At 39.0% G+C, this 22,759-nt stretch overlaps 2 protein-coding genes across 3 annotated transcripts in view; one reads left to right on the plus strand and one right to left on the minus strand.

The window, feature by feature from the left end:
• The window catches only part of LOC116171451 (trissin receptor-like), a 71,847-nt gene extending 49,637 nt beyond the window's left edge, over window positions 1-22,210 (minus strand). The window contains exon 1 of one of the 2 annotated variants that reach the window (XM_031488310.1): window positions 22,023-22,210. The gene's annotated coding sequence lies outside the window, so the exon portion shown is untranslated. Of the gene's footprint in view, window positions 1-18,124; window positions 18,229-22,022 lie in introns of those variants that run through there. The other variant, XM_031488311.1, reaches the window with a different exon arrangement.
• On the plus strand, window positions 7,986-9,823 carry LOC116171450 (venom serine carboxypeptidase-like). The gene has a single exon (XM_031488305.1). The coding sequence runs from the start codon at window positions 8,416-8,418 to the stop codon at window positions 9,721-9,723; it is 1,308 nt and encodes a 435-aa protein (XP_031344165.1). The 5' UTR covers window positions 7,986-8,415; the 3' UTR covers window positions 9,724-9,823.
• Window positions 22,211-22,759: the final 549 nt, after the last annotated feature.

The raw sequence follows: 22,759 nt of genomic DNA on the forward strand, positions 1-22,759 counted from the left end.
CAACCAATCTATGGATTCCATTCTTGTAACATGTCATTACTTTTGAACTGCAATGGATTTCCATGTGGTAAATTGATACACGAGAGACGTTGCACACTAACAAAGAAAATCTTCAAGTTACATAGTCAACTGCAGGGGCGGACTGGCCCGGGGGGGGGGGCGGGTGGCGATTGCCACCTGGCCTGTAGGTCATACTGGCCCGTTGGAAATTTATAATATGTGCTGTATTTAGTTTCTTGCGCTATTAATAAATTACTAACACGTTTCTGTCATTGGGGTTGATGTTAGGTTGTTCATTAAAAAATTTTGTTTTTATTTAAGTGTTTTACAATGAATGTATCATTTTTTCTCGTATTTTGCAAGTGCTGAAACACAATTATAGGCGACTCGCCTCGTTTGTATATTTTGTTACTTTTAATTATCAGCTGCAATTAAAAAAAAAATATACCTATTCTAATTGATTTTGAAATGTTTTTGTGGTGCACCGCAGAGCTCCCCCCCCCCCCCTCTTCATTACACTAATACTTTAATGGCCCGTAACCTATGCAATTCCACCTGGCCCGTAAGTACCCAGTCCGCCCCTGGTCAACTGACTCAAATTCGTTAATAGGCTCAACATCAACTGACAATACTTCAGAAATTGCCCAAACTTGTTTGTCACAGGACTCACGGGTTTTGGTGAGTCCCTTGTAAATTCTTCGGGTGGAAGTGAAAACAATGTGTGCCACTCACGACGGAAGAAAATACACCCTACCGATTTTGTTCATACCTTAACAATGGAGTGTCTTCGTCTGAACAAATATTTATTTTAAGCTCAACTGTACTCGAAGAAGTTCTAATTTGGAAGTGGGTGTACCGAAGTAAACATAATGCAGATGATATAGGTACTGCGTGGATCATGTCTTCCCAAACAGAAGCGATATTATTTACTAAGCACCGTTCAATACCACTTCAGGTAGTTGAGGTAATGGTAAAGACGCAAGTACCACAAGGTCGGTATATTGAATGACAAGTAGTAACTAGTAAGACAAGATAATCATTCGAAGGGTTACAGAACGACTTTTGATAGTATACCATCAATCGGCGATTGATCTGGTACTGGAGAATGGATATCTTCACAGGTTTCACAATCCATATGTAACCATCGGAAACATTCAAAATGATAACGCCATATGTAAAACACAAACAAGCTTTATTCACATAGAACACTTACTTCACTCGCTTGCAAGCTCGCTCGTGTTGCAAACGTAAACCTTCTGACTAATAAGAGTCATAAGATGTTAGTAATGGTCAGAATTCTCTGAACGCATCGAACAAAAACTCTGTGATATACAAATGAACAATCATATTGATCTCATAGTACAAAATTTACAAATCTGATTATCAAACAGCAAAAAGACGTAATCGGCAAATCCGAAAATCCACCTCATCATAAACCACTTCCTTGGTGGAACTCAGAGTGCTCAAAGCTCTTTAGAGAAGTAAACACGCTTTTAACCGCCTCAAACGTCATAACACCCTAGATAACCTATTAAACTTCAAGAAGCTGCGAGCCATAACACGGTACAAAATCAAGCAAAGCAAGAAAGAATCCTGGATAAATTATGTTTCTTCTGTGAAACCCTCCACTCCAATATCCGAAGTCTGGAGGAAAGTCAAGAAAATCAAAGCGTTATCACCAGCTTTGACAATCAAACTGCTTAAGAATAACAATCAAATAATACTCTCTGAGGATGAAATTCTAGAATGCATGGCAGACCACTACCACAAAAACTCCAGCAACTCAAATTACGATCAAGAATTCTTACTACTCAAACAAATGACAGAAAGAAAACCAGAAAACTCCCCACAAACTGATAATTCTCAACATCCTCTCAATATTCCATTAACCATAACCGAGCTACAAGACGCGCTAACACAAGTAAAAAATTCCAGCCCTGGTCCTGATGACATTCCTTACGACTTCCTGAAAAATCTCTCCACAAAATCACTCCAAGTGTTACTGGAAATTTACAATAAGATATGGACTTGTAATCAATTTCCCTCCTCCTGGTCCGAATCTTTGATAATCCCAATTCCGAAACCAAACAAACAAAAAGAAGAACCTTCCTCTTATCGCCCCATTTCCCTCACATGCACCACAAGCAAATTGTTAGAGAAAATCGTGAACAACAGACTAGTCTGGTTCTTGGAAAACAACAATCTTCTCAACCCTTCTCAAAATGGCTTCCGAAAACATCGATCCACACAAGACAACATAATTCAGCTTGAATCAGAGATAAACGAAGCTTTTGCAAACAAACAATGCGTTATTGCAATCTTTTTCGACCTAGAAAAAGCGTACGAAATGACGTGGAGCTATCCAATCCTCAACTTTTTGAAATCCAACGGACTAAGCGGAAATATATACAACTTTGTCAAAAACTTCCTCAACGACAGGACATTCAAAATCAGATTAAACGGAAAATTATCCACCCAGAGAACTCTAGAAAACGGCATCGCACAAGGATCGGTCATCAGCACCTCACTATTCCTCATCGCCATAAACAACTGTGTGGAAAACATCTCAACACCTGTGAAGGCCAACTTATACGCCGACGATCTCGTAATATATGTGAAAGGCAAAAACATCCACTCTATACAAAAAATCCTACAAAATACTTTGTCCCGCTTAGAAAATTGGTCAAAAACATCGGGTTTTAGATTCTCAACCGAAAAAACGAAATGCATTTCCTTCACCAAAAAAACACCAAAATCATCTCCACTCCTAAAATTATACGGGAAAACTCTAAAATTTGAAAAAACCATTAGATTTTTAGGCATTATTTTCGACCAAAAATTAAACTGGAAACCTCATATAGAATATCTCAAAAAATCTTGTTATGGAGCGATAAACTTGTTAAAAGTACTCTCAAGCCACCACTGGGGTGCCGACACAAAAACCCTCCTACAAATCTACCAACACCTAATTCGATCAAAATTAGACTACGGAAGTATATCCTACGCGACAGCAAGGAAATCTCATATCAAAATCATCGACACAATTCAACACTCCGCGATAAGAATTGCACTAGGAGCCTTTTGCACTAGCCCAACTACCAGCATGCTATGCCTCGCCAACGAACCTCCATTAGTTTTTCGTAGAAAGTTTCTCACATTTAACTTCGCCATTAACACAGCAGCTCACAGAACAAGAAACCCCAACAGCCTCTCCTCCACTTTTTCCAAAAAATTTAAAAACGAATTCTCGAAAAACCAAAACCTCTCACCCCCCTTATACGAAAGGATAAATCGCTTGGAAAAAGAAACCAACTTCTCCATTCCAAAAAAAGTTCTCCCATGGTTTAACACTACTACCCCACCGTGGACTCAACAAGCGATAAATACCAACTTAAACCTGACCAAACATCCAAAAACAGAAACACCACCAGCACTGATACTAGCCGAATTTAACTGCATCATTAAATCGTACCAAAATTATTCCATCATCTACACCGACGCATCTAAGTCAGACAACAGAATAGGAGCAGCAATTATCACCCCAAAAAGCAAACGGAAGTTCCGCCTGCCTGCATTGTGCAGCACGTTCACAGCAGAAATCTACGCAATTTTACAAGCCATTAACTACATAGCATTACATCAACAAGAAAACTATGTGATATGCACAGACTCCCTCAGCTCTATCTTAATCCTAAGACAAATATACCCCAAAAACCCACTCGTCCAAGAAATTCGAAGAAAAATCGATAACTTGTCCAATTCAATAATTTTCCTATACACACCATCACATATCGGAATCCCTGGGAATGAGGATGCAGATAGAACAGCTAAAGAAGCTACAACACAAAACACACCAATCACAGATTTGTTCCTGCCAAACGACCTAAAGAACCAGTTTCGGAAAATCATCAACAACCAATGGCAGGAGAAATGGAATCCGACAGACACTCATCTTAAACAAGTGAAACCCCTAACACAACCCACTTTGCCTATACCCACAAAACGAAGATCTCAGGTCATAATCAACAGACTACGGCTAGGACACACACGAATGACACATCGCTTCCTAATCACCCGCGAAGACCCTCCTAGCTGCGACACATGTCAAACAAGATTAACAGTCGAACACCTTCTCTTCAGATGTCCAGATTACACAGCACAGAGAAACATGCTGTACAGCTCCAACACAAATTCCTTAAAAGCACTGACCGACATCGAGAGTTGCAAAGAAATCGTGAAATTTATAACCAACAACCAAATCACAATATGAATCTCTAGTACAAAAACCCAACTAACCAAAACACCAAATTGTACCTATACACACATAGAAGAGAAAAGGAAATACACACATATACAGACACACCATCACACCCCCACCAACACACCCTCACACCAACACACACACCCTCACATACACACCACACTCATACAATAATACTACACCGCTAATAACCCCAGCGGTTGATGCGGAAAAAGAAAAAAAAATACTTTCAAAGGATGTGCGAGAAATTTTAAATTGGAATTAACAAAACAATCGAGAGAGCTATTTCCTTACCGACAGTATCCTTAAGATACCGATCACGGCCGAGTACGGAACAATTGTCACTTGACGCGACACCGTTGTCTTTTGATCTCGAACGAAACCCGTAATTTTGTACCCGTATACGAAAACATAAACATTTCCAATTTTGAAACCACTAAAAAAGCAAAGCTTGCCAAAAATATGCTAACACGGTGCTGATTTAAGCGCCACCTTATGTTGTAGTCAATAAACCTCGCATATCTCAAGCAATTATTTTTATTCATCTTTATATTTGCACCAAGTTATTGTGATTTACTACTTTTCATCAATAATAATTTTGCTTTAAACCAGTAGAATTTGATAGTCATTAATAATTTGACAATATTCATTCTCGAACGACTTGAGGATTTGGATTAGCAAGGAACCTTTTATTAAAATTGTGTTATACGGTCACACATAAATAGTATTCGATATCTCATATATGTATATGTAGCTTTTAAATTCAAAATTTGCAAAGAATGCCTTGTGCTTCTTAGGTCTAGCATGTACATTCTTTATGGATATAAGTATTTTGTGTTCAGTACTTCAATAAATATGCGTGTTTAGGCATACAAAGTACAAACCACAGGCTTTCGAATCTATAATATACATCTATGGAATATCACGTATCTTTTATGTACATTAAAAATAAATCTCCTCTTGATGATATTCTAATGTATATATACATGGGACTATAAAGTATGTATGTACGTTTTGGATTAGATCTCCATGCGATTGTTTCTGGATTACAGACGTGCTATCGTTAACGTCACGTTTTTGTGAATTACGGCGATGCGGATAATAAATCGCATTCGTTTTTTAAAATCGGGAATGTGATTCCGAGTTACAAGAGTTTATTTTTCTAATTTGCCCACTTCAAAGGATAAATTTGTTGTCGGGCAGATTGTGAACTGCTATATTTTGTAAATTGTGTGAATCGATGTCTAATTGTCTTTTTGTTGTACAATTGTAAATGGCAACTAGTGATTATGAAAATAGTGAAATAGAGGAAATGTGCGAGAAAATAGAATGTCTAATGGAGAAAGAAGAAAGAGGTATTAGTATTGGAGAAGGAAGAATTGACAGAGTGGCTAGAGATTATGGATTGGAAACAAGGAATGTAGGGGGTATACGCCTAATAGAATTCAGCAAAAAAAGGAAGATGGGTATAGCAAACACTTGGTTCGACAATTTTAAAAGAAACTTTGCACCTGGAAATCCTCCTGAGACAAATATCGAAAGCAGATTGATTTCCTCATTAAAGAGAGATACAAAAATGGATTGAAAAATGCGTGTGGATTGCCAGGTACAGATATTAATAGCGACCATGTTCTTTTGTTGGCAGAGTCGCAAAAAGGGTTAAGGAATGGGATGTGGTTAAGGGAGATGGATAAAGAATATGGAGGAAGGGCAATGGGGATTGAAATGAAAAGGGAGGTTGCAATGAAGCGATATGAAACTACAGAAGACGAATGGAAGAGCATGAAGAATGCGATAATAAAAATGGCTGAGAACTGAGAGGGAGGTGGGGTATAGGCGAGGAAAAGGGCAAAGAAAACATGGATAACATGAAATGATTGAAACTATGGTAGAAAGAAGGAAGTATAAGCGGCAAAATACGACAGAGGGAAGAAAGAAATGCCGACGATTGAATAATGAATTAAGAAGAGAAACTAAACGGCGGAGGCTAAATAAATGCAAGGAGATGGAAGAGCTCGATCGAATAGGAATGCACGACATCGTGTTCAACAAGATAAGAAATGTGCTATGGCATAAAGGAACAACTCAAAGCAAGATAGCTATTGGCATCGAAATCGAGGACGGAAAGGTGCTAACGGAGAATAACCAAGCACTGAATAGATAGAAACAATGTATGGAAAAGTTAGATAAAGCAAATGAGAAACTTGAACGAATAAATATAGAGGAAAAATTGGAAGTATCAGAGGAAGGTAAGCGTGGGAATATTTTGATGTCTGAAATTAAGCCGGCTATATTTTGTTGTTATTTGTGTAATGAGATTTACGAAGGTAGAGTGTGGCCCCTTAGTACGTTACAATACCGCTTCAGAAAAAGAAGGAAACAAAGCAATGCGAGGAACACAAAACCATCAGTGTCATAAGAGGTTGAGGAGGGCAGAGGGCGAAGATCAATTTTTATTCTGAAGGGGTTTGGGAACCAGGGATGCAATCGCAGTAGTAATGGCGAAAAACTATCAGCGATTTTATGGGATAACGGTGTGGTTTGAAGAGAAAGAAGATTGATCAGCAACTTGTACACGAAGCAGGACGTGGCACTGAAGGTGGTTGATAACATGAGTGAATGGTTTGGAGGAGTTAGGTAGGGATGTTGTCTATCAACAACTTTATTTAATATCTATATGGAAGATATGATGCGCAGTGCTGGGAATGGAATAATGAAGTAAAAATAGGTGTCAGATTTGCTGATGATAGGATCAAATTTTCTCAAAACAAGCAGGAATTGAATGAAATCTTGAAACGACTGGAAGATATGGAAGACACGTATGGATTGAGAATTAACCACAAGGAGAAGGGAATTAAAGTTAGAGCAGAGGAAGTGAATGTAAGGGTAAGGGGATGGAAATTGGAACAAGTGAAAACAAGTAAATACTTAGGCCAATCAGACGACTGGTTAAGTGAAAAGGAGATAATGAAAAGAATTAGAATGGCCAGCCAGCGTATATAAATGGAGGTCGTGCTTAACAGTTAAAAGATGGATTCAGAATTGAGAAAAAGGCTGGTGAAATGGTTAGTTTGGAGTGTTCTGTTCCATGGGTGTGAGATATGGACATTACATAAAAGAGAATTAGGAAGACTAGAAACATTCGAGATGGGGATTTGGAAAAGGTTGTTAAAAGTAAAATGGAGTGATAAGGTTAGAAATGAGAAAGTATTAAGAAGAGCAGGAGAAGCAAGACAACTGTTAAGCAATATTAGAAAGAGAAAGACACATTGGGTGGGCCACGTGTGGGGGGGAAATAGAATGTTGAGAAACGTATTGGAGAGATCGGTGGAGACGAAAGGTGAAGGGAAGCGAAGAACAAAAAGGAAATGGATTAAGGGTTTGAAGAAGGGAACCGGCTATGTTGGGATGCAGAGAGAGGCAATGGATAGGGAGTTGTGGAGGAGGCATGTTACCTAAAAACCTGACCACTAGCAGATAACTTAAAAAAACCACAAAATGGGCCATTAGTGTTTCCATTTGAAAATGTCTGTATTTAATTCGTTTATTCTACTACCTATAGACCGAATGTACTTTCCATAGATTACTTATCCATATATCGACCACTTTAAACGAATTCAAAACACTTGAGATAAAAAACAAAAAAAATAATTTAAAAAATGTAATTACTATCTGACAAAAACTGACAAGGTAGCAAATACACGTGCTATTTAAATTACACAACTATAATACGTCTTATATATGTGTAATAGTAGTTCGAAATAATAACGTGATAGTTCGGTAACTATTACGTTATTACCTAAAAAACGTTATCTACGTGTGCCACTGCTACCTGGGAAGTACGTCTAATTATTGCCTTTTCGAAACCATTTGCCGATAACGTCTAACTTGAGACGACCAAGCCTGTGCCACGAAAGCCAAAATAGAACAAAAGGAACTTGAACTGCAACACAATTCACGAATAAGAATATTGTGAATTCGGTATGCATAACAAAGAACTGAGGAAGATATAGACTACACGCGCCCTGATAAGAGTTTTGTGATAATGTTTAAGACAAAAATACCGTACTTATCCACTAATCTTTATTTTGAGAGATCGACAAGACCAATAAATAGGGTTAAAGCAAACAAATCAGTTATAGTCAACTTGAGAAATGACGCCAATTTTGTCGGTGCTACTTATAATCGCGTATTCAACAATTGTTTCGTGTGATGAAGACCCGTTGGTGTTAACTCCTTTACTGAATAGTGGAAAGCATGAAGAAGCCCAAACAAAGTCAAAAGTGAACTTAGCCGCGTTGCCGAATATCAGCAGCCATTCCGGTTACTTTAAAGTTTCGGATACGCACAACTCGCACATGTTCTTCTGGTTTTTCAAATCGGAACGTAATGTTACAACTGATCCTATAATACTTTGTTTACAAGGTGGTCCCGGTTTCACTGCACTAATTTGGCCATTTTTGGAAAGCGGCCCGCTGAAGGTAAACTCAGAAATAAAACTCGAAAAAATGCCGAACTCGTGGACGTCGTTTGCTTCGGTCTTATACATTGACAACCCGGTAGGCGTTGGCTTTAGCTTTGGAGATAGATACCCCAATAACATCGACGCGGTCACTGTAGAATTGTACGACGCCGTTCGTCAGTTCTTTCAACTGTTTCCGACCCTGAAGACCAACGAGTTTTACATTGTAGGCGAATCGTATGCAGGAAAATATGCGAGCCGGCTCGGTAAGAAGATTTTAGAGATTAACGCGGCGGATTCCAATAAAACGATCAACTTGGTCGGGATTGCATTTGGTAACGCTTTAGTTGATCCTCAGCGTCAATTCAAATACTCAGAATACCTGTTTCACACCGGTCTAATCTCTAAGGCCGCAAAAGCGAAGATAAAGGTACTTGAAGATAAGCTAGAAACGGGCGATAGTGCAACTGTCTTTGAAGAATCTGGGAAAATATACGACGAATTCACTAAAGAGTCGGGATATCAACACATATACAGTATTAAGGACCAGCTTGGTGATCATGTACTTGGGATGATAAAAATGGATATGTTTGTAGATAATGAGGACTTTAAAAAAACCTTGCATGTCGGAACTAACGAATTTTTACTTTACAACGGGGATATAGCGGGTGCACTAACAGATTTATTAGTCCCAATACCCAAAGATGTGGAATATCTATTGGGGAAAATTAGAGTTCTTGTATACGATGGACAAAGTGATGTTTCTGTTCCGTTGGTCGGCACTATAAACTATTTAAGACAATTGAATTTTGATGGATCTTCCGATTATAAAAATGGGGATAGGGAAATGTGGAAATTGAATAACGTACTTGTTGGTTACATTACGAGAGCAAAGAAACTTACACACGTTATTGTGCGCAATTCTGGTCATATGGTGCCATTGGACCAACATGATGTTGCTTATAATATGATCATGAAGTTCTTAAGTAAGACGCTTTAGAGAAAACTGTATTTACCACTTATTGGGTGTTGTAGGGCGATTAAAAAATGTTAATAGACCTTCATTTTATTACCTACTTAAGAACTTATCAATAAATTGATATGACTAGTTTACTTGTTGATTATTGTTAAATATCCTAACAAATAAATCTAACTCATCCGCCATGTGCATTATAGGTACTTCGGTTCCAGTCCGTAGATATCACTTAATTTTATACAGGGTGGTGACTTGCGTAACGCATCATAGGGATTGCAATGTAAAATTCATAACATGCGATTATTGGCTCCCCAAATTATTTTAGAGCAAAAATGTCGCCGCCTCTCCCAGGATTTAGTCAACTGTCGTGAGGATGCGTCCCTGGTAGACACTATCAGGGACGTTTCTCCACTACTTTGTTGCCATCGCGCTGGGCCGCGACATATGCCAAACAATGTGGTGGATTTTGTGGATTGGGGGGGTTGTGGGGGGGCGGCTAACTGGGTGTTATCCGACCCGAACGGGTACGGCCACAGCTTCGCCACTGGTATTCTGCCTTAGAGGGAACTCTGCTTTCTAGTGATAGCTTCTTATCCGGGCGTTCATTGGCTTCCGATGTTCCTATCCTTTGGTCTCGTTCCCTTCCCGGTTTTCCCTCGTGTTAGGCCCTTTTTATTGTTGTCCTCTCCCTGCGTTACTTTCTGTCCCCTTTTCCTCCTCCCCTTGGCTTCTTCCTCCACCTCCAGTATTCTTCTGCTTTCTTTCTTCCTTGATGTGTGTCTTTGCTCTTTTCTTCCCATCTTCCCATGGTAATCCCCGAGACCTCTACCGTTTGGTTTATGGTGGTGCTCCATGTGTGGCAGGGTCGGCGTACCTTCCATTCCGAGGCACACAGAATCTTGGCAGCCCGTATGATATGGTCTTTGTTCCTCTTGTTGGTATGTCCAGTATCTCATCTGAATCATCTTCAGTCTCCTGGTAATCGTCTTTCCTTCTAGTAGTTCTCTTCTCTGCTTTCTTGTGAGGTTGCTGTTTTCTTCAGTATCCTGAGTGCCTTCCACTCCGCCCTCCTCAATGTTCGTCTGTTGCTCCTTGTTAGCGCTGAAGTGTTAATTCCGTATAACATTGTCGGTGCTATGTTCGTGTTGTAAATCATCATTTTCCAGCTGCCCGGTATTTTCTTCTCTCGTAAGAAGTTCCAGATTCCGTGTGTGCTTCTGAATGCGTTGGTTATTCTGTCTTGCACTGCGTTGTGCCTGCTGAAGGTGCTGCTTATGTACGTTCCCAGATATTTGATCTTGTGCTTCATGGTTATCTCCTTCTCGGCTATTATGGTCTTCTCTCCTTCTTTGTACTGGGGGTGTTGTTTCTTGGCACTCTTATCATCATGTAGCTCTTTTCGTTGTGTATTTGTAGGTCCACCATTTCCAGGTGTACCTGGTACCACGCTGGCCTGGACGAAGTCCTCAGTGTCTTATAAATTATCCGGGATTACAAATAGATCGTCCGCGTACGCCAGTAATGTCGGTAGTAGTAATTGGCCGCCTGTGCTAAGGTTCGTCACCACCATCCTTGTTTGTTCTATAGCGTGGTCAAGTGCTATCGCGAAGAGCCTTGGGGAAGCGGACATCCTTGTTTGATCCCCCTGGTTTTCTTTGGTGTTCGGGTTTCTTCCAAAACCATTGTATACTAGTATACTCCCTTTGCCACGCGTTTATGATTCTGTTGATTAGGAATTTGGGTAGTCCCAGCATCGCCCACGCTGTCATTGGTATATTATTTTCTGTTTCCCCCTTGTTTCCTCCTTTTGTATTTTTTGATGTGCCTATACCATTACATTTGCATATTCCTCTTCATTGGTCTGAGTTTGGCGATGTTCTCCGCGAACACGGCGAATTCCTTGATTTCGTGTTGCTCATAGGCTCCGTTTTCTTCTTCCTTGGCTTCCCTTAGCTCCTTCTTTGTTTCAGGTTAGTGTGGGTTTTGGCCCGCTTTCTGTTCGGTCACATGGGCGTTTCTGTTTCCCTAGTGTATTCTTTGTTGTTTCTTTGAGCGTTTCGCCGATCTTTTCCGATATGGTATCCCTTCCCCCTTTTTGCTTCTAATCTCTTACTGCTCCTTTCGGTACTCCTTTCTTTTGTTCTCCCCTGACAGAAGTTTCACATCCCACCCTTCGGTTTCCCCGCTGTGCTCCTTGTCCTTTGTTCTCCCCCCTCCCTCTTGACTTTCCCCTTTACCGTTTTGTGGTCCGATCCTACTGTTTTTGCCCATATGTCTGCTGTGTTCCTTTCCTCCTCTTCACTTTCGTCCAGTCTGCCTAGTTGCGTACTGAGGCCGCCTAGTATGATACCTAAGTTCTTTCCGCACTTTTTTCTGTTGTTTCACTACGATTTCTGAGTTCCGCCTGTCCTCTTTGGCCCGAGGGGATGTGGCATCCTGTGATTGTTAGTCTTCCTATTTTCATCTTGATTTGGGCCATGGATATACTCTTGCTTTTCCTTCAAATTTCTCCACCTCAATGCCTCGGTGCTTCTTGACTACGATTTCCGTAACTCTGCTGGTTCTCTCCACCTATCCGTCTACGTCTCCTACCAATTGTGGGTAGAAATCTTCCAGGTTTTCCCTGATGTATGCGTTGATTTCTTTTTTAATCCTTTGCTGAATTTCCTGAGAGGCTCTGATGTCCCTGGCAATCCCCTCCGTTGGTGCGCAATCGTTCCAAACAGGCAGTCCCCGTCCTTATTTATACTGATGCATTCTAGGATGTGTTCTTTTGATCGCACTTCTATTTGATCGCTGATACTTGTCATTAAGGTCTTAATTCTGATTTGGGTGGTGGGTGCTGTTTGTTAATCGCTAAAAGAGATATCTAGGAGAGATAATTTAGTTAAGTTACTTGTTATGTCACTGAGACGCGTCCCTTCAGTCTATCTTTGGCCACCCCGTATATTCTATTCTGTGAGACTCTAAACTAAAGGTACTAACGAGAATAAAAAGGTGTAAAAAAACAGGAAAAAAAGCCGCTTAAATTTGGTAAGAAAGGTTTCCTTTTTTGTCAATCATGCCTATTAAACCGAAATTTGAGAGTTTAAATATTGTAGGTAATTTATGTGTATAGTTTCTTTATATGTCTCCGGTTGACAAGTTTATATTTCCTTTCCCAAGGGTCAATTTGTTCCGCCCCGCTTCGAAGTAGGTATATTCAATGCAGCTCCCAGTGACTTGGGCCGCTCTATTCTATCTTTTCTCCTTTGTTCAATTTTAAATTAAATTTAGCCTTAATTCTAAGTAAGTAAGTGAGTAAGTAAGCAAGCAAGTACTTATCTTAACTTTACGCCCTTTTTGTTCTGTTGATTGGAGGTTCCTGCCCTGTCTTCTCACGATTTAATTAGTCCCGCGCGTTATGCATCTTGAGATTAAACTTAATACTTTAAAAATTCGTAAAATCTCAACCACTGAACCGATTTCGATCAAATAATACTAAACAATTACAAATTTTTGTGCGCTCCCGGCCACACAGGACAAACATTTTTAAACCTATATACAGTCACAAAACCACTAAAATCAGCCGGAGCTGGCTCAAAACACGTCCGTTCGCCATGAAAGACGAACTTCTAACCTCAAAAATGTATTAAGATTTTTTGTAGAAAAATTTTTTTTACACCAATCAACCGTATTAGTTTTCAATTTTTTTCATGTAAAGACGGAAAATTGGAAAAAACACCGCATCTTTTTCAATAATCTGCGACTGCGATGCCATGGAATTTTCTAAAACAAAAAGATACTTATCCAGTTATCAATTAGCAGCAGTTCGAAATGGATTTTATGATCGACTGGGTTACTGTATTGCAGTTAATGGTGACTTACTCGAACATTTATTGTAAATTGTTATATCAGGAAACCGCGTTTAGTAATTTGGTCTTTCTTTATGTCGAATTCGCTGTTCTAAATATAATACTTTTTGATAAAATTTGATTTGTTTTATAGCAGACATTCCATGGCATGACGGATATTGGCGTAATTTTTGTATTATAAAATTCCATGGCATCACAGACTATTGAAAAAGATGTGGGTTTTATTTTCCAATTTTCCGTCTTTTTTATGCAAAAAATTGAAAACTAACACGGTTGATTGACGTAAAAAATTTTTTTCTACAAAAAATCTTAATACATTTTTGCTTTAAAATAATTTGGGGAGCCAATAATCGCATGTTATGAATTTTACATTGAAATCCCTATGATGCGTGACGCAAGTCACCACCCTGTATACTGTGTAGTAAGCCGCCGCACACCAAGCTTAACGCCTCTCACCGACAACGTACCCGCTTTTCATTCGCTTTTTGGTGCTTATGTTGCGCACCGGCTATTGTTAGGTTTGGTTACGAGTTTCATTACGTTATTATTTCATCCAGGTAAGACCAATACAAAAACCTTCGGAACGTATTTTCCTTTTTAGGATTAGCATGGGCAAATCAAAGAATCACAAGCGCAGCCGTTCTGGAAGCCGAGATGAGTTGGCGGAAAACTCAATTGCTTAGAACGGGAGCACGAGAACAAAGGCTTTTTTCCCTTCGGTTCGAAGGGAGAGCCCTAGAGGTCGCGAAGGTCGTAGTCTGAGAGATTCGAATTCGCACCGTTCCGTGTCTCCAGAATTGTTGGGGGGCCGAGGTCGCTGAGGTCGTGTTGCGGATCGGCATTCATGTAGTCGAAGTGGACGACCGGATTTATCAGCGCAAGGTAAAACGATGCCGTCTCTATTAATAGAAACGCTGTTGGGGATCTTTCGCCGCGGGAGAGGGATTTCCAAGCGACACGACAGGACGCAGGCTCCCTTCTTGACCCAAGGTGAAACAATGACGATGACGTGCTGATTTTACAAGACGAACTTGATATTTCGGAGGAAACCTTGCAGTTATTATGTGACAATCCGGGACAGCCGACCATAACCGGTTTTAATTTACATCCTGCGCTGACCCCAAGATGGTCGTATTATATTTCTAATGGCTTAACAAAAGACGAGCTAGCTTCCCTCTGAGAAAAACACGTGCCGCGGGTAAACTGTACCGTTTTGGCTCCACCGAAAATGAACCCGGAGATCAAAGCAATTATGTCTGCGGCTCACAATGCAAGAGACCTAACACACAATATATATATATCAATCCCAGATTAGTGCAGGTCTCAGTGCAGTGGGCCAAGCTATGAATCTTCCTCTTGAAGAAGAAGATAACCTTCCTAAGCACATTCGGGAAAATATATTGACCCCATTGGTAGATGCGGGTAGTTTATTTGCAGGCTTATTGTATAACGTCTCAAAAACGAGAAGATGCATTGTGACTCCACTTTTGAGTAAGTATATGAAAGAGCTTCCCGAAAAAATCTCGCCGGTTAGTTCACACGTATCGCCAATATGGTCTCTGGATATCGCCCAAAATCGTAAAAGTTGAGATTTCCTCAAAATCGCCCAAAATCGCAAGGTTTTCCAAATAAATTTCACAATAAAACGACAAAATAAAAATGAATTTATTTCATATTAAAAAATCCCATATTCACAAATAGCTGAAGGTAGTATAACAGATAACAATAAAACAAGATATGCGCGCATGTTAATACTACGTCTTAATGAGATTAATGAGAATGAGAGGAATTAGATTTAGTTCCCGTAAGCGTTTTCAAAGTCGCCCAATTTGCGATTATTAAAAAATACTACGTTGTATCTATATGCATCAAGAATGGCATTATAGTTGGTACCTTGGTGGCCTTCACAACTTTGGTACCCTTTACTAGATAAGTTAATTATAGGAAAAGTGGAACTTTTGACGCCTTCGCCTGATTTAGTTTCGTCTCCTTTTTCCAACACCCATCCATTGCAGAGACTTGTTATGTTGTAGTAACAAATCTCTGATCCATTGGCAAGATCGCTTACCTTGGTAGGAGCGAAATTATCAGGGAAGCGTTTCTAAACAAGGACGTCCCGGACAGGGCCGTATCTAGGCGGTGGCGAGATGGGCGCCCGCCGAGGGCGCAGCTACCGGGGAGACGCAATAATTGGCCATGAACAAATTTCTTTTTACATTAGTGTATTAGGAAAAAAATTCAGGTTATTTAAACAAATGTTATTCCAGATTGTTAATACTGTACGTACTGTGACTGTGAATAGCTGGGTCGTTACAAAGTGATATTACCTTCATCTCTGTCCTTCCCCCCTTTTGCCTCCTTATGGTAATGTAATATATACAGTGCGTCCAATATAAGAAGGAAAAGCAAGCAAGTAAAATGATATTTTAAAAATTTGTAAATTCCGATCAGTTCCGAAAAAAAACCAAATTAATCATATTCGGTTTTATTTTTTGCCGGCCCTGTTTGAAAAGATATCAAAAAACAAATAACACTTCCTCATAGGAACTTTTTAAGCTGTACAATTGGCGTCTTTGAGAAACCATCAACAACGATGTATGGCACAATAAGATTCTTTATCACCTATATCATTTAAAGGAACCATCAATGAATTATTTTGATCTTTTGTCAACGCCTACTATAGTAAAATGTTAAAAATTATTTATTATTTAGCTCAGAAAAATGGCCTGTTACTAAATTTTTAACATTTTTGGTTTAGTAGGCGTTGACAAAATGTCAAAATAATTTGTTCTTCTAAATGACATATTGTACCATACATAATTGTATTCGTAATAAAAAATGCTACTCAATACATTAATGTACTTTTTTCCGGTCCATATAAAAATATGAAGTTGTTGATTGTTTCTCAAAGACGAAACGTCGCAGCGAAAATGGTGAGCTTAAAAAGTTACTTTCGGTTTTTTTAAATATCTTCGGAACTGATCGGAATTTCCGCATTTTTATAACATCGTTTTATTAAGCCCTAAAATGCGCAACTCTTTCTAATTTAAACAACTGTGTACTTCTTATGGTTTCCGATGTGTCCATGATGTTCATTCTTATCTTGGACACACTGTATTTTGTAATCTGTTCTCCATGTTTTAAAGAAGCGAAATTCTCGGATCAAAAGCTTCAAACCTTGAACTTAAGAAAATTTTCGGAAAAGGACCTCCTGGTCCTTGCGTTTTTGTTGAAGGGTATTTAATACCCCTCGCGCATGTGTGTGTGTGGGGGGGGGGGGGGCAAACTTGAAGTGCCGCCAAGGCGCGGTCATATCTAGTTACGGCCCTGTCCCGAGTCTGCTATAAACACCTTTAATTCTTCAGTAACGGTCTACTCTACGACGGTAGTATAACATCTCGTCCGATTGTGATGGAATTTTTGCCTACAGGAGATTATAGCACTTTCTGAACCGGAAACCAAAGAAAGTTTTATCCTTTCTCCAGGAATTAGCAGTAGGTACTACCAATTTAATTACGGATATTGTAATTCGCATATCTCGCTCATTCCTTTCTATGCGTTACAGACTTTTGCTCTAACCCGCTAATTAAGTGGTTTAAAAAAGGACTGTTTAGAATCGACCACAAAGGCCAATATAAGACGACCTGGAATCCATCCCCCGTGCTGAACTACATCGAGAAGTTTACGAATCCGCAGAACTTAAAAACCCTTTCTCAGAAGTAAGTTAGGGTAGGCTCGGGTAACTCCGTGATAAATTTTGTTTTGTTTATAATTTGACTTGGTCTTTTAAAGGTAAAATTAAACTAAACGTTTATTTCACACAAAACAATATTCGCGTACATATACAACTGACAAAAAAAGCATATAATTCTCATTATCCATTATTAACAATAAAAATGCTTGTTAATAATTACTATTGGTAATTCCGTGATATATCAGGTTACTCCGTGATACAGTGTTGGTAACTCCGTGATATCACTTTTAAGCTTCTTTACGTAATAGGGAAGCTAATCAGAGGCACTTCCTGCTGCACATGCATCACACATAAAAGCAACTGATTCCTCTACGTATTGGCACTGACAGTGGTACCATATTAAACAAAAGGTACACTCAATCCACTGGGCACCATTTCTTTTTGAAACGTCTCTTCGTTCAATTTTTTCTTTTTCTTGTTTTTAGGCTTTGACATCTGAACAAAACAAAAAATAACTAAGTTCAAAAAAATCATTAAAAGCAGTGGGGCCTTAAAGTTCCCCCCCCCCCCCGAGAACTCGGGCCCCTTAATACGGCCCTACATCTAACATCTGCATTGAATAACACATGGTCACTTGAAACATGCAAAATTACGATAATTACTAAGCATATTTGCTACATACAATGATGCTGTTAAAAAAATTAGGAATCAAAAACGTAAGAAAATCAAACCGCTTCATAAGCTCGTATCAAAAAGTGCCTTTCGATAATGAAAGTTTTGAGGTTATATCTTGATAGCCGGCTATCTAAGCTGTAACACTGCCAATTTACAACTTCCTATAATAAGTACTTTCTTAGTTATAAATTTAATAACATACCTCGGTTACGCAGCCCTCAAAAATCAAGGAAAAATGCACTTAACTAAACTAAATTTCACATAAAAGTGGTCTCCAGCGCTCGAAACAGACGTATAATATAACAAAAGAATCGTCGTTTGTTGGACTACATTTCATGCTAATAGGCAACCCACTATACTCTATCGGTAACTCCGTGGAAGCATAAATACAAACTATCACGGAGTTACTCGTATCACGGACTAACCCGAGTTTACCCTACTTTGTTAGCCCTGACTAAAGGGGAAATACAAACATTGTCTTTAATTTGGACTAGTACACTTAAGGAGTACATCACCAGAACCCATGGTTTATACAGAAGATCGGATAGCGATTTTCTATTCCTGTCGCTTAAGAAACCACATTCTATACCGTGACCAAAGATACCCTAAGCAGATGGTTAAAACAGATGCTTGAGGATAGTGGAGTGGACATAAATATATACAAATCACATTCCACGAGACACGCCTCAACGTCGGACGTCCGACGCGCAGGGATCTCACCAGATTTAATATATAAAACAGTTGGATGGTCTCAGAAATCAACTTTTGCGCGGTTTTACAACCGTCCGCTAAATTCGGATTATTTGAAAAAACAATGTTAGACCTAAGTCATACTTAATTTTACTGACCTAAGTAGGTATGTCAGTTAGTTAACTCTTACGTATACCTATTGAAATTTAGAGCATATTAAATATCTTCGGACTAAACCCGAACTATAATTAATCGATCAAACACCACATTAAGTGATGTTCGATCGTAATTATACGAGGATCCAGTCCGAAGATATCACTCCCACCCACCCTACCCCAGGGTGCGATAGTTGCGAGAAAGGTACTTTCAACTTAATGAAAAGAGGGTACGTTGTCGGATAGAGGCGATCGGGAAGGGAGAGGTTTTCATCTTTAAACTTGGTGCGCGGCGAGTATCCAGGGGCGTACTACATAGTAAAATTACATGATATCTTCGGACTGGACCCTCGTATAATTACAATCGAACTTCACTTAAGGTAAATTCCCTTGATCGATTAATTTTTACGCGAAACTTTCCATATTGATTACGACCACATATTAACCTGGACTAGTGACTGGTGATGGCTACCCCGCTGGTATCCTAGATCAGTTTTTTTAGCGCATTTTTGCAAATTTATTTGTAAAAAGCTCCGAGCGTGTTATACTAAACTCGAAAACTTTCATTTTCGCGAATAAAAGCTCGAACCATAAGTGCCCAAAAACAAATAGGTACTACACAAATAATTTCCAAATCTGTAAATCTAATCTTACAACACGCAATTTCTCTACAATCAAATAAACAAAATAAACAAGGCAGTTATTTAAATAATATTAACAACTACTTATTTTGATACAAAACAATATCGACATCGAAATCAAATGATCGGCATTGCGTTCCATTCCAACCCATAACCGCACATATAATGTTAACAGAAAAATTGAACTTAGACATACAGGATGACCCATCATTACTGTAGGTGTCGAAGCCAAATAGAACATCCGCCTGGCGTTGTTTACCTATACAACAATATTTTAATGTGGTGACATGGGATTTGAGGTGCATCCGTAAGTACAACATTGATCAAATATTCATCTATATCATGATATAATTCGTTTGGGGTGTGACCTATTTGGCCCTCGACTAAGGGTAAAAGGTTAAACATACACTTTTTTGTACCTACTCCGTGGACTAAGTCAATGTTTTTTGTCTTCAATTTAAGAGAGAGGGACGAGGGACGAAAAGTAACACACTGAAATGTCAAACACCATCTACTTCTGTTTAAAAAGTATCGCAGTTCACCGTATATTAAACATTATGAAACTTTATTAAGGTAAATAAAACTGTAGGGAGTTTTCGGTAGGCAAACGGGTAGCTGCAGTCGCTACTCCAAGATTCTAAATAAAATTATAAATGCACAAATTTAATTTATTTTCACAATAATAATATAATATAATAAAATATCATCAAAATTATGTTGGTAACTCTGGATGGGTTTTATTGTGTTCTGTGGCACTATGGTATCGCCTCTTGAACTGTAGGATGTCAGGTACTTCAAGATGGCATCGATCGAGCAACGGATTGACGGGAGCTGCGATATAATATTTCAGCTGGCAGCTGCAATTTTAACGGTTAATATGGTTTGCCAGGAAACGCTGAGTTTTGCTTTTCTATGTATGAAACAACCACTTCCGGTACACAGTCCGTCAGTGTGGTATGATGTTTTTCAGAATCTGATTGGTACACTGGATGTAATGGTTTTGGAAGCACTGGTACTACTTGTGGCTGTTGAACTTGCAAAAGTAAAAAGTTATTGGTGTTTTTGTTTTACTTTTGCATCTGATGGTTTTGTTTTCAGGTTGTGAACAGATCTGAAAGTCAGCATCTCAGGTCAACAAGTGACAGGAAGAAGTGTGCATGGTATTTGTCATCTGGCCCTGAGTGACTATTTATCAGCTTTATTTGGTTTTGTTAGTACCTGAGTTTAATTGAGCTAGCTGGACAGGTGTTTATGTGGGTGGTTTAGTGACCATTTGCCATTTTACATAGCGATGACATAAAATAGATCCCATTCACACATCTCTTACATGATTTCTATTTATATGTTTTACTAGGAATTCGAACCGAACTAAATCTAAATCATCGTGGCCAAGTTCATAAAAAGACAAAATCTATCTAATACAAACGGCTTCATTTGGCCCAGAGACTTATATCTTTAGGAACTTTTCAGAAAAAATGCATATGGTTCTTTGTTAATAGTGTACAGGTGTTTTTCGGTGTGTTCTAATCGTATACGAGTATTATGTATGTTTTATAAACGACACTTTAGACACGAGTTTATGTTAAACACGAGCTTAGCGAGTGTTTAATAACGAGTGTCTAGAGAAGTTTATAAAACGCGTTATACATAGGTACCTACTATACTTTTTCTACGAGAATTCTGTTGCCGCTTGCGTTATTTCAGAAGGAGCAGCAATAACATTTTTCTCTCCATTATCATTCTCTCTGTCCATTTTTGAAAACAGGAATTCGCCTTGCGATGAATGTCAAAATGACAAACGTCAAACTACCAACTTGATTTAGTCAACAAAATTCAAGTGATGTTTAGAAAGTGATTAAGTTTTATGCTTGTGGAGGAGTATAATTTAAGATTGTCCATGTAAAAGTTGTGATATAAAATATGCATAGTGTTGCAGATCGCGTTCCAGATAAAATATAACAACGGAACATTGTGCGGAAATTTCAGTTTTCGGGCATTAAAAGCTTTTTAACATAAAAACAACCACGGCATATAAAACGGACTATTAATTAGAAAACAAATTACAGATGATGTCCCATAGTAAAAAATATACGTCGTGAATATAGACCTGTATAATTTAAAAATAAATTTTGATAGGTAAGCTGTAAGCCGTCGTGAATTTTTTTGCACGAGAAAGGAATTTCATAAAAGTTCGCGAATGGTGTCGTATTTCCAAAGTGCAACACCCTGAATTGGCGTGTCGCTTTTTAATCGAAATTAGTTATTTGGGCGGTAAAGTACCTACCGTAATGCACCGGATTACTAGCTCTGCACGAGCGGATATCTCCCTTTCTCAGGACCAGTGGGCTAATGGGTAATCCCATTGAATAAAAACCACAATTCAATGGTAATACTTAAGAACAACTCTAATTCGATTTACATTATATTACTCGATATACCTAACACTACAATATAATATACAAATGAGGACACCCTGAACCCTACAAAAAACGGACAATAACGGCAGTAGAAAAAAACAATCTACAGACGCGAAGTTACTAATCGAGTCACTTAGTCAGAGAAGGTGGTGCGCACGAACCCGTTCACAAATCTGTCGTAGGATTTCTAGGCCTACCTCTTTGATGGTGATGAAGATGATAATCTCGTGCCTGACGCTGCGCCTCGGTGGTAACACTTCCCTCGAACAAACTGCGGTTTCCAGGATGCCACTATCGCAAGATTCCGATATTGGCGCGCACACTAGCACTTTGATGTGTGATCTTACGGAACGTCGCGAATCTCAAACCCCGCACTTGTACGCTAATAGCTGGGAATAGACACACACTTTTACGCGCGGATAAGCTCGCCACGAGTAAATCCGCGGATTTACTCGTGGCGAACCGTTTTACGACCGAGACAACACACACAGAGGCAAATCGTTCGAACTTTCCGCCGGAATGCTCGTCACATGCAAATCTCTGTGTATATGGGACAAATATGACGATTTATCCGTCGAATCCACATGGCTCGTGGCTCCATGAAAATTTTAAAAGGCCAGGAGCCATGCCAAAGACAAAGGCACTTCATAATCTCTAGTAAGCGTGTTAACATGTGCAGCGTTGAAAAAAAGAAAAAGAAGTTTGCTATTGCAAGTGCGCTAATTTACTCCGAAATGTGTATAAATAATAGTAATAATAAAAAGAACAAAAGAGAGAGCGTTCAGTATGGCAAAAGAGATAAATACAGCGACCTAAAGCTTTTGAAAGAATTACGCAATAATGAACCCCACGACTATAAAAATTATCTGAGAATGGATGCCAATACTTTTGATCATCTTTTACGCCAATTAAAACCTTATCTAAAAAAAATTTT

This window comes from Photinus pyralis, unplaced genomic scaffold (genome assembly GCF_008802855.1).
Source record: "Photinus pyralis isolate 1611_PpyrPB1 unplaced genomic scaffold, Ppyr1.3 Ppyr1.4_LG5, whole genome shotgun sequence".
Taxonomy (NCBI): domain Eukaryota; kingdom Metazoa; phylum Arthropoda; class Insecta; order Coleoptera; family Lampyridae; genus Photinus; species Photinus pyralis.

Bases quoted from the DNA above. Each gene is read 5' to 3' on its own strand.
- LOC116171450 (XM_031488305.1), top strand. From the start codon at position 8,416: ATGACGCCAATTTTGTCGGTGCTACTTATAATCGCGTATTCAACAATT.